This window comes from Crinia signifera, chromosome 1, assembly GCF_055691185.1.
Source record: "Crinia signifera chromosome 1, ASM5569118v1, whole genome shotgun sequence".
NCBI classification, from domain to species: domain Eukaryota; kingdom Metazoa; phylum Chordata; class Amphibia; order Anura; family Myobatrachidae; genus Crinia; species Crinia signifera.
The window spans coordinates 225,402,143-225,418,650 of NC_139217.1; the positions used below are offsets into that span (position 1 = coordinate 225,402,143).

The 16,508-nt window shown below is 42.0% G+C and overlaps 1 protein-coding gene across 1 annotated transcript in view; it reads right to left on the reverse strand.

The window, feature by feature from the left end:
- POLR2B (RNA polymerase II subunit B) overlaps nt 1-16,508 on the reverse strand; it is an 89,306-nt gene that overhangs the window by 22,756 nt on the left and 50,042 nt on the right. The window contains exons 17-19 of the mRNA XM_083179342.1: nt 9,338-9,434; nt 1,576-1,670; nt 671-921 (exon numbers count right to left, since the gene is read on the reverse strand). Of these exons, the coding sequence (XP_083035468.1) occupies nt 671-921; nt 1,576-1,670; nt 9,338-9,434 (443 nt within the window). The remainder of the gene's footprint in view (nt 1-670; nt 922-1,575; nt 1,671-9,337; nt 9,435-16,508) is intronic.

The following is a 16,508-nucleotide window of genomic DNA, read 5'->3' on the forward strand; positions in this document are numbered from 1 at the left end:
ATGGCGAGCCATGAGAGGGGACGTAGTGGTACGTCTCGGTGTCCATGTCAACACGACATGTGCCGACAGGCGGTATTTCATGCCCTGCCATCCACTAGGGCGTGGTGGGGGAATAAAATAGTGTGCCGACCGTAGCGAGGCACCGTGACCGAAGCATGGCGAGCGCAGTGAGCCATGAGAGGGGAAGCGGTGGTATATTTTAGTGTTTGTTGACTATCGACGTAAGGGTAAAAAAAAAAATTATAAAAAAAGTCGGCTTTTTACTTTTTCACTGTCGACCTTACCCATGTCGACCTAAACCATGTTGACCTTATGCTTGTCTAACAACTTGTTGTAGACCAAATGATCCATACCCATTGCTGGACCCTGTGTTACCTCCATTCCCCCCATGTTTTTGTTTCCCTACTACTTTTTTCTGTACCCATTTCCAATAAAAACTTATTGATGTGAAAAAAAAAAAAGAAATCTACATTTTGCCTACTCTGCTTTTAAAAATAATGATTTGGAACTAAATCACAGAAAGTGATATTTGGCTGAATGGCCAAAAACAGGACATTGAGCAGGGAATTTCCACAGCTATTTACAGTAGATTTGCTCTTTAAAAAAGAGCATACAAAGAAAGCATGTAGACAATTAAGTAAAACATAATTTTACGACAGTATATACTTACTCTGATCTTACAAAACTTGTATCCTTCCTGATTAAGGGTTACCATAACCTGATCGACAATCCCAGTTTCACTTGTGCGCAGAAAAGTACTACAGTCTCTTTTGGTGTAACGTCGATTTGTACTTTCCAGCTCATCCTCATTTTCAGGCAATGTTACAGTTTTGCCAATAATGACATCATCCCCAGAAACTCTAACTCCAGGTGCGATCAAACCATCATCATCCAACTTATCATAGATTGCATGCCTCATGCCTACGAAAGAGACCAAAAGTAAAAGGTTATGTATCAAATGCTGAAGACTTACACAGAACACGTTGACCAGAAAAGACCTCTAATTTTATGTGACAAATCTTACAATTTTATTTAACCAAATCTAGCCAACAAGATTTGTTTGCCCATAGGCCAACCTTAAACAATTGGTCTTTGCAGGACCATGACATAGGTTTAATTTACGCCTCCTCAATAAAGTGTAACATTTATTAATGCAGCAAATCAACCACTCCAAAAGCTTACCAGCATGTTGTCTCAGCTCCCAGCTGCTGAACCACGCTTTCCAGACTGCTACCCATGTCATTAGGGAGAGCAGTTAATGTCTTGTCATTTTTGAATGGTACACAATCGCAGAAAAGTCTGCTGATTGCCAAGTTGCCACCAGTTGAATCTGAACTGTAATCCTAGGTCACAAATTAAGCTTGTGCTAAGCAGTGACAGATCAAATCTGAAGGGATGCAAATTTTTAATGATCTACTTTTTATATTGCTCTCAGAAGTGGCAAAATATTCAAATATGTGCATAAAGCTTGCTTGGGGCAGGTTTCATTAATTTCTATTATTAAAATGATCAAAACATAAAATTCAACCTTTTCCTCACAGGTTGACTAATAGAATGATTTTTTTTTTTACTTACCCTGGCATGTCTCACGGGTAGGTTTTTCAAAAACTTCTTCTTGGTCAAAACCTTTCTTGGACTCCTGTTCTTTGTAAGAACGGTAGAACACAGACCTGCAAAAATAAATAATCTTTGGATATTAATTGATATAAATGACATTTTAAAGTACAACTTTCAATGCTTATGTAGGAGTGTAATCATCTGAAGTAAAAACAGACGAGTGATATACACACTTTTCTCCTAATGATAAAACCTGGTAATTTTCATTCATGAAGACGAAGGCTACATATTGTACATTACAGGAACAAGTTAGATATGACTTTTGTTTAATATAGGGATTTAAGTTTTTAATGTACTTGCACCAGTTTGTATAACAAACCACTGGCCCAAAGGAAATGTACAAGAGAACCCTTTTAATAGCATCTACATATTTTAGGTTTTCTTTTTTTTTTGCAATATTTTTCTCTAAATTAAATCAGCACTTCAATAAAGTAGAATATATTCCTGTGCGTTTCAGGATAATGAGTAAATATGTATTTTTTCACTGTAATTTACACCTTATAAAAGATCTAAAAACCACCTATTTTTTTCCACAGAAGGCCTTATTGCGATTTTGCGTAAAAAGGTTGTTACCAATGTTTTATTCACCTAAAATCCATTTGGGTATGGATCATAGAAGAGACAGCAACTAGGTCGACAAGCATTACATTGACACCACTAGGTCAACATGCATGAAGGTCGACATGGTCATTATGTAAACACAAGCATTGTGTCGTCCTTGGGTAAGGTCGACAGTCAAAAGCTCGACATGGGGTTTTTAACTTTTTTTTGTCCTGAATTAAACAGTCGACATGGACACTGAAACGTAGCACCGCGTCCCCTCACATGGGCACGGTGCCTCAGTGCGCTCAGCACACTAATTTATTCTCCCACCATGCCCTAGTGAATGATAGGGCAAGAAATACAATGTCGGCACAAAAAAAATAAAACAATAGGTGCAAAACCCCATGTTGACCTTTTTTTTGGCTTTAACTAAACCACCCACATTTCTGGTCGCTGATGAAAAGGAGACACTGAGCAATATATCTCCCCCCGTGTGTATGCACCTTATGCAGAGTACAGCTGCATAGTCCCACCCACCACCATCTGAATATTCTGTCTGTCTGCCTGCTGTGAGTGGTGTAGACCTGCTGTTAATACTTACACACAAGTCTGCCTACTGTGAAAATTAGTGCTGTATGTTGGAGTATGCAGGGTTCTCCTGATGGCTCAGGGCTGTTCTTGGACATATTCTGGACCAGTGAGGTGGTTAGTGAATGGTGGCGATCATGCGTAATTTTCTTCTGCCAGACTGGGAGTTTGGGAGCCTCAACTGAAACACTGGTCTCCAACATATGCCCTTATTCTATCCTGGATTATTGCTCCCTCTGCATTAACCCTTTCAGTGGCAATCCCGAGAATTTTACGGGCCTGTGCCTCAGTGTCCAGTCTGGCAAGCCTGGAAAATTCTCGGGATTGTCACTGCTTAGAGCCGGGCAGCGCTGCTGAGTTCAAATCACTGAACTCCGGCAGCTTCGGCACTGCCCGGCTCCCTCCCCTCCGCCGCACCTCCTCCCCCCTCCCCTCCGGATTTTCTATTTAAGTCCCCGGCGCCGGCTTATGATAAGCCGGCTGCCGGGGATGGGGTGCGGGTGCGCAGGTCCGGGCAGCCGCTGGATTGACAGTTCAGCGGAGCTGCCCGGACCCAGGGAGGAAGTGGTGATTTTTTTTTTTTAAGGGAGCACTCCCCATAAAAAAAACTCACCCAGTGGGGAGCGCTCCCAAAAAAAACCCCACCACTGAAGGGGTTAATCCCTGAACTTTTTTGGTGTCTACCATTTTAAGCAGCATTACTTCCTAGTCTGCTTCCCAGCTGTTACTGTATAAAAAGACAGTACTCCCTCTGTATTTATCCTAATCATACACTGGTAATATGTGACCTGGTTGGGAAAAATGGCTTACTCCTTTTTAGGCCCCTCCACATGGCAGATCCTTCTGTTTCTGCTCCTCCTTCCCCCTGCAATAGTCAGATGGAGCAACTTTGGGTGAAACCCCTCAATCGATGCAACTAATCCTACAGGCTATTAATGTTTCTGAACAGCCGGCTCTAGATAAAGATTGGGCAAGTGCAGGCTGGTACCTCCTTACACGAATTTCAGAAAATTTGGGAGAGGATCGGAGAACCAGAACACTGCATTTCGGACCCGACATCACCCCTGGAAAGATACTGTTGAGGATCTCTTGCCTCGAATAGTTGTTACAGAGGTTACCAAAGAGGCCTTTAGTCCCCAGTTTGCCGTGGAACAAGCTCATAATCTCCCATTGCATCCTCTTCCACTTGGTGCCCCATTCAAGGACAGGAGATATTCTTCTTTGATTAGCTGGTCTCCAGGGTCCACTCAAATAAGACAACCAATAATTGTCTGTTTATCTGTACTTTGCACTGGTACAAAAGTACAAAAACAATTGCATGCATTTTTTTTTTCATGTTCAATACATTTAAAAACAGACACTCCAGGATCATCAAATTCAATATTCTATGCCAATTCCATGTGTGGTCCACTTTACCCACTTCTTAAATATTTAATGTGATTTGTAGGACCGTGGGAAAGTCACCCTCATGACCCATGTTGAAAGGTGGTAACGTGTGTCACCTGCCATATTTCTTCATTTCATTTGTCGTAAAATGCCCTGTGATGTTGTACAGCTTTCCTAGGTTTTATTCCAGCAGGGAATACTTTAATTATTTCAGGAGTACTATGATAGGAATAACTGAGCTCCCATTTATTCTGAATGTTTTGGTTTTCTTAAGCTGGGATCCCATTATACTACAGTTCAGGCAATCATACAGAGAAGGTTGGAGTTAGGACAGTTTATTTTTTTTCTTAACATCCGTTATACAATTTTTTTACCTTTTTATTTTGTATTGGGGTTGCAAGGATATGCTGGCTGCTGCATTGCCATGCTGTCTATTTCTTCTCCACTATGCTCATTAGTTGGCTCTGGTGTGGTGGGTTTTTATAGTAGTACTTTCTTTTGTGGCTTCCTTTCTCTACTGATTAAATTTCTGGGACTAGGTCTACTGCTGTTAAGGGGATATGGCTAGAATGTTAAAGGCCTAAATGACATAAATAAGCAGTCTCTTGTGCTGTCTCAGCACCTGTCTTATCAGCAGGCTGCCATGTTGGAGAATGGCGGTAATCGCAGGTGTTTAGTAGTTTTCAATTTAAGTGCCGTGCCAGGGCACATAAAAAGCATTGCCACCCTAGTTGTTTTCTCAGATTTCTTCTTGCACCCCAGCACTTTTCTAGTCTGTGTAAGCAGCACACCAATTGAAATAGAGCCAGAAGCTCCTCTTGGCACTATTCATATAATTTAAATATAAAAGTTCCCTATGTACTCTAAGGGCCAAATCCTATTATTTGAATTTGCAGATGTGAATCATTGCGGTAGCAGGTGCACTTTACGGTAGTCGGAACACATAGAAGGGTGAATTCGGAATGAAACCAGCTTTGAAGGGTGAAAAATCAGGTGCCAGGGAACATTGCACCGTTCACAATGAATAAGAGAAGATTTACATGTCTGGGAGTGTAAATTATACCTAAACCTTATCATGCTTTCATAAAATATTGATCTTATTACGTTCAACTTCAAGCCAAGGATCTGTGGGGGAAGCCTGCCACTTCCTGCTATGGGACAAATACTTTTTTTTTATTATACTCTTATGTTGGGATATAGGCCTGCTAGGATGGCCCTTCAAACTATTAAAAAAAAAAAAGTCTGGCTGCTTTCCCAATCTTCATGTGTTCTGCCTGGCCTCCCAATTGGTATATTTGGCGGGTTGAACCGCAGCTGGTGGGTAAATATTTTAGTTGTTTTTCTGTTTAAGCAGACATCAATACCTCTACAAATCCTAATTTATTGTCTTTCCATTTCCTAATCTACCTCCTTCCCTTTGCCAAACTCTGATGGATTGACATTTTGATCACATTGTTTATATATGGAAAAAATGTATAGTTCTATTCTTCCTACACCGTTTAAGCTCTCTACATATATTTGTGTTTTGAAGGGGGCTTCCTCAATGGGTCATTACAGAGTGAGAGATACACAATGTAAGGGAGAAACCCACACAACAATTATCTTACGGCAGCAAAATGAATGTGCCTATAGAGTGCTCACATCTTTAGCAAAAGAATTAACTCTAGTGGTGGTATAAAAGCAGAAACCTCCCATTTATACACACTACAGACACAAGACATTTAATGCAAGTAAAATAATAAAGTAATTGTCACAATTGTACAACTAAAAGCAGGCAGGAGAATAGCTGAACCTGGCCCTAGAGTAACAAAAAAACAAATCCATCCTCTCTATATGGATTGCAGAAGCAAATGTGCTATGAAAATGGATGCCCAGCTTTTTCTGGGCGGTACCAAAGAAAGAAGGGGCTGAGCTGACCAGGGTATACTAGCCTTGAGTATACTAGCAAGCCTCGGGGGCCGGGGGACTGCCCTGCTGTTGTGTGAAGGGACACATTTAATGTTTATGAGGTTAGCTGGGTTAATATGTTCCTGCGTATTAAGCATCTGCAAGCGGGGCAAGTAGTTGGGGGCCTGGATTTGGTGAAATGTTGCCAGCTAAAAGAAGCAGTAGAGAGATAATTGTAGCTGTAGGAAGTTTGTGAATGTTTTTTATGGTGTCAGATTGGGGATGTTATTGTCAATGTAAAGAGATATGTAAAATCCCACGAGTGTGTGGATACTTGAAGAAGAAATGTGTATAGAACGGTGAGTTTATGGGGACTGAGGAATATGACTGATCTTGAGAGAATACCATGGAGAGTGATGCAGAGGAGTTATTTGTGGTACATAGTCTGTTATTTTTGATTAGAGCGCAAGGACTTGCAATTGTTAACGGCTGCTTACTGCTGTTATGCTATGGTCCTTTTCAAACACTTCTTATATTTGAGTGCACAGCTAACCCTAGATTGCATACAATGTTATGGCTTGCAGTGAGGTAAATGTTTAATGCAGGGATGGGGAACCTTCAGCTGTTGTTGAACTACACATCCCAGCAAGCCCTGAAACAGTTTTAGAATGGCCAAATAGCAAAACTAGTAGAGCATGCTGGGATGTGTAGTTCTAGTTTTGCTATTTGGCCATATTAAAACTGTTTCAGGGCTTGCTGGGATGTGTAGTTCAACAACAGCTGGAGGGCCAAAGGTTCACCATCCCTGGTTTAACAGTATTCACTGTTGAAAGAGGGGAAGGGGCCACAGTTAAGTTGCAAGTATAGTCAGAAAACTGAGGGAGAAACATGTACATTTACAGAGTCCTCACAGAACTCTCAAAACTGAAAGTGGATAAATCAATGGGGCCAGATGGGATACATCTAAAGATACTAAAAGAGCTTAAAGGGGAGCTGGTAAAACCAATAACAGAATTATTCAACCAGTCACTAGCTACTGGAGTAATCCCAGAGGACTGGAAAACAGTGAATGCAGTCTAACTGCACAAAAGTGGAAGAAAGGAAAGGGTAAGCAACTATCAACCAGTGAGCCTTACATCAGTAGTAGGGAAATTGATGGAAACACTCTTAAAACAAAGAGTTGTAGAATATCTCAAAACCAGCAATTTACAGGATCCGAAACAGCATGGGTTTACTGGGGGAAGATCACGTCAAACAAATCTTATTGACTTTTTTGACTGGGTGACTAAAGTAATAGATCAAGGTGGGGGCTGTAGATGTAGCTTATCTAGACTTTAATAAGGCTTTTAACACTGTCCCACATTGCAGACTGTTAAATAAACTTGAAAGCTTGGGATTGGATTTTAAGATAGTTCAATGGAGCGTGGTTACAGCACAGAAAACAGAGAGTTGTAGTAAACGGAGTACAGTCAAAGGAGGGAAAGTTACAAGTGGATCTGTACTTGGACCAGTGCTTTTTAATATCTTTATTGGTGATATTGCAAATGGAATAGAGGGTAAAATGTGCCTTTTTGCAGATGACACAAAAGGTATGGAACATGTTAGACACACCAGGAGGGGTAAAACAAATGATTGATGATCTAGGTAGATAAGAGGAATGGTCAAGAGCATGGCAACTACAGTTTAATGCCAAAAAATGCAAAATGATGCACTTGGGTCTCAAAAATCCAAAGAATAAATATAGTATAAAAATGGCACTATAATGAAAACTCACTCATCACTCATTAACATCATTGGAAGTACATTCCATCAGAACTTACACTCCTTTCTCGCTGCATGTTGCAGCTATCTATCGCTCACCTGGGCAGCCAACATGATTTCTGGAAGATTTTTCTGCCTGGCTCCCTCACTTCCTTTCCTCTGACATCTCAACCATCATCATGGGTGACTTCAACATTGCTATTGATAGCCCAAAATCTGCTGCTCATGCCTCCAAACTACTCTCTCTAACCTCATCTCTCGGCCTCTCCCAATGGACTGACTCCTCTACTCATCGGGATGGCCACTGCCTTGATCTGGTATTCAGTAAGCTGTGCTCAGTGTCTGAATTCACCAATACTCCTTTCCCTCTCTCAGATCACAACCTTATCTTCTGCATGCTGTCCTCTAGTACTTCTAACTCAAAAACACTGAAATCATTTAATCCACCTCAAGCCCGCAGAAATATTAATTTTCAAGTACTGTCCTCCTCACTGCAACAACAGCTTGCTCCTATTTCTGCATTCACTACTTCTGAGATGGCGATATCACACTTAAACCTAACTCTCAAAACAGCCCTGGATGAAGTGGCTCCAGTTACCCACCACACTCCACGTAGGCCTAGACGCCAACCGTGGCACTCTAAATTACACCTACAAAATATCTCACGCAAAGCTGAGCGTAAATGGCATAAATCTCAGAGTCCAATGGATTTCTTTACTTATAAGAATATATACCAGTCCTATAGTTATGCCCTGGAAACTGCCAAACAAACATATTTCCAAACTCTCATTTCTGCTCAAGCTTCTAACCCAAAACGTATTTTTAATACATTTAAATCCCTTCTCAACCCTCCCTCAACCAAGCCACCAACCACTATCCATGCACAAGATCTTGCTTCCTACTTCAGGGATAAGATTGACCAGATCTTACACAAGACACTACACAAGATTGACAATATCTTACACAAGACAGGAGCTTGCTCCTGCGACCAGCTGATTACATCTGCGGCCCGGCCGGCAGATGATCCCTTTCATCAGTGACCATCTCTGGTCGCTGCTGAAAAGGAGAAACTGAGCAATATATTGCTCAGCCATATATTGCTCAGCAATATATTTTAGACTTAAAATATTAAAGACTAAGCTGACCTCTTCCCACCCTCCTGCATAAAACCTGACAATCTCTCAACCTAACCTGTTTAAGCTCACTTCTTCGCCTTCTGTGTCACCCCAGTCTGTCTAACCCTCCCCTTTAGAATGTAAGCTCTCACGAGCAGGGCCCTCTCTCCTTATGTGCCTTTCTTAGAATATATAAACCTTTGCCACCCTGATAATTGCTTCAGTGTCCTGTCCCCTGGTGCAACTATCCATATTAACCATGTACTTGTCCTAAACTGTCTTGTACTGTAATTTATGTGTTTTTTATTATAACTATGCTCTGTAAAGCGCTGCGGAATCTGTGTGCTCTATATAAGAAACTGTTAATAAATAAATAATAAATAAACTCATGTGACACACAGAGAAATACTACAAGAGTACTACATTAAGTATTTCCAAACCTGAAAAAGCCTCTATCCACAGCAGAACGATTCATAATGACTGAGTCCTCCTGGTTGTATCCAGTATATGAGGCAATTGCCACAATAGAATTAATGCCTAGAATAAAAAAAAAAAAAAAAAAGTTAAAGTTAAAAACCTTTCTGAAGAAAATAAAATAAATTTGTACTGATCGGTTAAAATTTAAAAATTTTTTTGTAATCCATAGGGGCCCCGGGAAGGCACTGGGCATAGGTGGAGTGCTGATGTCTTGACACCGAACTGTTAAGTTTCTTCTCCCAGCAGCCCATACTCCCTTCGCCACTATACCCTACCCAAAGCCTCTAGGTCCTGTTAAGTTAACAAGTTCAGTCATGGACTAAAAGGAAGACCGGTACAAAAACTGTAGAGGTGATATAAGTGGAAAACCTTGAAAGTTAGGTGCATCAGCATAAGTGCTCCGTGTCCCTTATGGATACCTAGAAAATAATTTAACAGGAAAGCACATAAATCTAATTTTCGTGATCATCCGTGGGAAACAGAGGGATGACACTGGGATGCTTCTAAACTGCCCCGAGAACCCTTTGCACATTACAAAGCTGCTCCAGAGGCACCACATATATCTAGCCGAAAAGTGAACACTGACCAGGTGGAATGAGCCTGCACCACAGCCGGCCAATCCAGTTTGAGAATAAACACAATCTCCTGTGACACCTGGATACTACCTTAGGGAGGTATCGCAATTGTGTCCAAATTAAAAAATAAGGCAGGGATCCAAATCCAGTCAAAAAAGGACTCGAGAGATGGAAAAATCTAGTGGTGAAACCTCACGTCAAACACCAGTAGGTCTTCAAAACCCTGTGATAACTCCTGGCAGAAGTAAAGCATTCAGCAGGTTACAAATTACTTACCCCTAGCTCTCAAGATGAACATCTCAATAGCTACAATGTGCAAGCTAGACAGCCTATGTCCAGAAAAAAAAACACAAGTCTCAATAGGAAGATGCAGTGAATCGTCAATTGAGAGACCCAGAATTGCGTCCCAAGCTCTGTGTGGCTAATAAGGATAGCAGTGCCACTGTCCAACATTACCGACAGAATTTTCAAGCGCTCCTTCTATTCCTATATTTTCATATCACTCCGTTCCTCAATAATTCTGATGATGACTCGTATGACATGAAAAAGAAAGAGAACCATATAGTGCAGCACCTTTAGGAAAAACCACTGATACGTATGTAGTCTGATGTCCAATAACCGTACCCTATATGGTGGTCCACTGAATGAAAGGTGGACAAATCACGCTCAATTATGAGGGGGTGATCAACCTCCAGAAAAGGATCCTCCAGACTCCTCCAGTTGATTTCACATATAAATCAAAGATAGGTGCCAAAATGGTGAAATAACGTTTTAATATTTAAAAACATGTACAATAAAAATTCATTGGGTGTAAACAATGGACTCTCACCCGATTGATGTGTCTACTAGATGGAAACAGACATACAGAGCATAAGGTGGTATAGCCACAGGCGTCCCTGGATGCTGTCTGTAAAAGTTTCAATCCTGGTGAAGATATCCAGAGTCCACAAGTCCCTTCTGCCAACGCGTTTCAGACCTCTTGTCCTTTATCAAGGCATAGAGACTTATCCCATTACCTGGGTTTTTATACCCATAATTCCCGCTCCAGACCCCCAGCCTATTTCCAGACATGGATTCCTAACATCTAATAAAGTCCCATATGTCCATGGAATAATGATCCGTTTCTTTAAACAGCCCGCTCCGCTGCCAGGTGTCCCAAATTATCCCAGGTGAATTCCTCTGTCCGGCGCCGGCCGCCGGAACTTCCTTGCGTTCCAAATGCGTCGGCGCCGGAAGTGACTTGCGTGTCACTATCTTCTGGCTGAATTTCAATGTCTGGCGCCGTCCGCCGGAAACTGTCTTGCGTTCCACAGGCGTCGGCGTCAGCTGTGCGTTGCGTGTCACTTGATTCTTACTTCCGCTTTGTATGTATAATCGTCTGGCTTGCGTTCCAAAGTTGCCAGATAGAAAATCTGTTTGCGGTTCATTGTGTACATTATCTGTAGTCCTCCGCATACAAGATATACAGCGGAGTATTCATATTGCAGGCATCCCATGAATAAATAGAAATAAAAAAGCATTAATATCACAAAATATATGATTTTTTATAAAAACAATTACGTATAAAAAGCGAGGAAATTTAAAGTGCTAGGTACATCAATACAAAATTCACTTAAAATCTAAAAAAATCTTTATAAAAACCATTTTAATTCAAAATCTTTATTCAAACCACCAGGTATGAGTGTCTTATACTGATAGATCATACTCATTTCAGTTCTAGCTAATTTTGTGGCTATATTCCCTCCTCTTTCCCCAACATTAATCTTTTTGAGAGCCGCAAAATTTTTAATGTATTTGGGGTCGCACTGGTGTTCTTCTTTGAAATGTAAAGAAAGTGCATGAACCTCCAGGCCTTTTCTTATATTGCGGAGATGTTCTCCGATTCTAATCTTAAGAGACCTGCTGGTGCGTCCGATATAAAACTTTCCACATGTACACTCTATAATATAGATAATATTTACAGTGTGACATGTTAGAAAGTCCTTAATCATGCACTTCTGTCCATTAATCAATAGTTCAGTGAGCTTAGCTCCAAAAGTGTTTGTAACACCCTTGCACCCTAGGCACGTGCCGCACCTGAAAAAACCTTTGGTATTTATTGTGCCTTTCTTTGGTGTACTTGGGCACAAACTTTTAGTCAGTTTGGATTTTAAATTTGGTGCTTTCCTAAAAATACATTTTGGTAGGTCAGGTAGTAAATGACCGATTACAGGGTCCTTCTTCACAATGGACCAATGTTTTTTAAGGATAGTTTTCACTTTGCTGTGCTGGGTGGTGTAGTCCGAAATGAAAGACCATTTAAACCTATCTGTCTCTGATGTGTTCGATTGCGGTTTTTTCTTCTTAATCAAATCCTTTCTGTCCATATCTCTTACCACTGCCATGGACTTCTCTAAGTCCTGTGGTTTATATCCACTGGACAAAAAATTTCTTTTCATCTCCTCTGCTTGACTGGTATATACCTCTGGCTCTGAACAATTCCTTTTAAGTCTTTTAAATTGTCCTATAGGTATAGAGTCAAGCCATATGTCCTGGTGGCAGCTATCCCGGTTTATATATGATCTGGAGTCGGTTTGTTTAACAAAATTCTTTGTCTTTACCCTTCCTCCTTCAATATAAATTTCCAGGTCTAAAAAACTGACACTTTTTTTGCTGATTTCATAGGTCAATATGATATTCTGATTGTTGACATTAAGATGACTGCAGAATTGATTTAAGATTTCCTCCTCTCCCCTCCAAATAAATAAAATATCGTCGATGTACCGACGCCATGACACCAGGCCCGCCCCAAATGAGTTGTTGTTGTACACGAACTCTTCCTCCCATGCGCCCATGAAAAGATTTGCGTAACTCGGGGCGAACCTGGTGCCCATGGCCGTACCTCGCTTTTGGATAAAATATTCTCCTTTAAAAACAAAGTAATTGTTGTTTAAAATAAATGAAATGCCCTCAATGAGAAATTCTTGTAGGTGGGTGTCTAGACCTGAAGTTAAAAGAGCTTTTTTTGTGGCCTCTACACCTTGGCTATGCTCAATAATGGTGTAGAGGGAGCTTACGTCAGCTGTCACCAAATAAAAATTATCATCCCAAATTAGCTCTTCTAAGAATTGTAGTACCTCTGTAGTATCTTTCAGGTGTGAGCAAAGATTTTGAATTAAAATGGTTTTTATAAAGATTTTTTTAGATTTTAAGTGAATTTTGTATTGATGTACCTAGCACTTTAAATTTCCTCGCTTTTTATACGTAATTGTTTTTATAAAAAATCATATATTTTGTGATATTAATGCTTTTTTATTTCTATTTATTCATGGGATGCCTGCAATATGAATACTCCGCTGTATATCTTGTATGCGGAGGACTACAGATAATGTACACAATGAACCGCAAACAGATTTTCTATCTGGCAACTTTGGAACGCAAGCCAGACGATTATACATACAAAGCGGAAGTAAGAATCAAGTGACACGCAACGCACAGCTGACGCCGACGCCTGTGGAACGCAAGACAGTTTCCGGCGGACGGCGCCAGACATTGAAATTCAGCCAGAAGATAGTGACACGCAAGTCACTTCCGGCGCCGACGCATTTGGAACGCAAGGAAGTTCCGGCGGCCGGCGCCGGACAGAGGAATTCACCTGGGATAATTTGGGACACCTGGCAGCGGAGCGGGCTGTTTAAAGAAACGGATCATTATTCCATGGACATATGGGACTTTATTAGATGTTAGGAATCCATGTCTGGAAATAGGCTGGGGGTCTGGAGCGGGAATTATGGGTATAAAAACCCAGGTAATGGGATAAGTCTCTATGCCTTGATAAAGGACAAGAGGTCTGAAACGCGTTGGCAGAAGGGACTTGTGGACTCTGGATATCTTCACCAGGATTGAAACTTTTACAGACAGCATCCAGGGACGCCTGTGGCTATACCACCTTATGCTCTGTATGTCTGCTTCCATCTAGTAGACACATCAATCGGGTGAGAGTCCATTGTTTACACCCAATGAATTTTTATTGTACATGTTTTTAAATATTAAAACGTTATTTCACCATTTTGGCACCTATCTTTGATTTATATGTGAAATCAACTGGAGGAGTCTGGAGGATCCTTTTCTGGAGGTTGATCACCCCCTCATAATTGAGCGTGATTTGTCCACCTTTCATTCAGTGGACCACCATATAGGGTACGGTTATTGGACATCAGACTACATACGTATCAGTGGTTTTTCCTAAAGGTGCTGCACTATATGGTTCTCTTTCTTTTTCATGTCATACGAGTCATCATCAGAATTATTGAGGAACGGAGTGATATGAAAATATAGGAATAGAAGGAGCGCTTGAAAATTCTGTCGGTATTTTTTGCTACAATTTGTTATTCTAGTGTGTTTGGTGACACACTCACTGTATAGATTCAAGCTTGCACCTTAGCGCAGAATTATATCCTAGAACCCCCATTTCTTGTGTACCACTGTCCAACATTGATTTGCAGAGAACTCTCTGAATCAATTTAATTGTCCACCAGAAGAGCACCTGGACTCCTGTTTCAGAAACAGTATCTCTGCAGCTTGTGTTGTGTCGAGACCTTCATGGTAAATTCCTGGCAGACTCCAGTGGGAACCATTAGTTGGAATACATCTGGGTATAGTGCTTATTTGCCCAATGAACAAGTGAAGTCAGCAACTACCAACTCTGAAGTATTGCTTTGGTTATCAGTGGGACCTTATCCTGGATACAAAAACAGTGCAATATGTCCAGGTGGGACTGCTAAAGCCATTACAAGAGGGAGTGACCGACTTTTTAATAAAATTATAGTCTTTGTTTCCCCGGGTCAGAATATTGATTTTTAAAGGGACAGGAATCAAAATGGGTATACTCCACCATGTGGAAGTTATAAACAAGAAGGCAGCAGGATCTGCATGCATGGGTATTGAAACTCAATGGTGACCAAAAGTGCGAAAACTTTCCCTGTAAGGCTAGAAGCTTGTCCATCGGAAAGGAACACCCAAGGGACTCTGGAATCCAATAAGACCCCTAAATGTATCTCCTGAGACAGTGCAGGTGGATTTCCACTAATTGAGGATTTATCTTTGAGTGTGGACTAGGGCCATCTTATGATGCACATGGTCCCTTAAAACCTCTGGAGAAAGAGAAGCAAAGAGAAGCAGTTTATCCAGATAAAGCAGTATGCATCTCTTCACGCATGGTAGATATACTGCCAAGACCTTTTTCTGATAACATGAGGAGCCACGGCAAGTCCAAACAGACTTGCAGTGGCTTCAGTTTCTGGTTATGTTTATCGAATAACACAAAAAAGATGGTAATATTTAAATAGATTTCCTGGAAAACTAGTGAGGCCATGAAGTCACAATGGATCCAGAGCCAGATAGATGGCAACTACACAAACAGTCTGGCTCCCCTGACTGGTGGAAGCTACCAGGTTAGTGCACAACCCTGAGACACTACCACTTAGACCCAAGCGTCCATCGTGGTCTCTATACCCTAACAACCATGATCTTGTCCAATTCTGGACAAAAACAAGCCTCCCCTGAAAAATAAGAGTCTGCGTTAGCATTCTAGGTATAGCCAAAGGGGTCTCTTGTCTGCCTTAACAAAGCCTGACACTTTATTAGGTTAGGTTTGTGTCAATGGTCACCTTGCCAAGGTAGGAACCTGCTTCACTTATATGCTCCACCATAGACAACATATCTATTATGTGGGTACCAGAAAGGTGACAATACTCCAGGGGCAGGGGTGGCCAACCGGTCAGAGGCAAAGAGCCGAAAAATATCGTTGGTCAAGCCAAAGAGCCAACTTTATGCCCCTAGTGCCAGATATGCCCCCCACAGTGCCAAACATCATATGCCCCCCACAGTGCCAAACATCATATGCCCCCCACAATGCCAAACATCATATTCCCCCCAGTGCCAATCATATGCCCCCCAGAATGCCAAACATCATATGCCCCCCACAGTGCCAGTCATATGCCCCCCACAGTGCCAAACATCATATGCCCCCACAATAACAAACATCATATGCCCCCCACAATGCCAAACATCATATGCCCCCCACAGTGCCAAACATTATATGCCCCCCACAGTGCCAAACATCATATGCCCCCACAGTTAGGAAGCTGGGCCCTCCAGCACAGGTGTTGCCCACAGTGCAACACCTATGCTGGAGGGCCCAGCTTCCTAACTAAAAGCCCCACCTAGAGGGCCAGGAGGGCCCAACAAACAAATGAGCACCGGGCCAAGAAGGCCCGACTAATGCGCCCACAGGCCGGAAGGGCCTGAATGTGCCCACGGGCCTAGTGCCTGACACCCGGTGGTCTAGGGTGGATGGGGGGTAGGAGACCAAAGGCCCCTACCTGGTGTTGGGAGAGGCCGCTGGGGGGAGCTTCGTTAGCTCTTTTGCTTCCCACCCCCGCTGGCCTCTCCGGGAGCCATCTTCTTTGTTCTTCCAGAAGGCGCCGGAGATCTTCTGTCTTGATCCCGGCGTCTTCTGGCCTCTTCAGCGGCGCCGGAACTGTTCTCCCCGCCGCCGTCTTCTGCGCCGTCCTCCGGC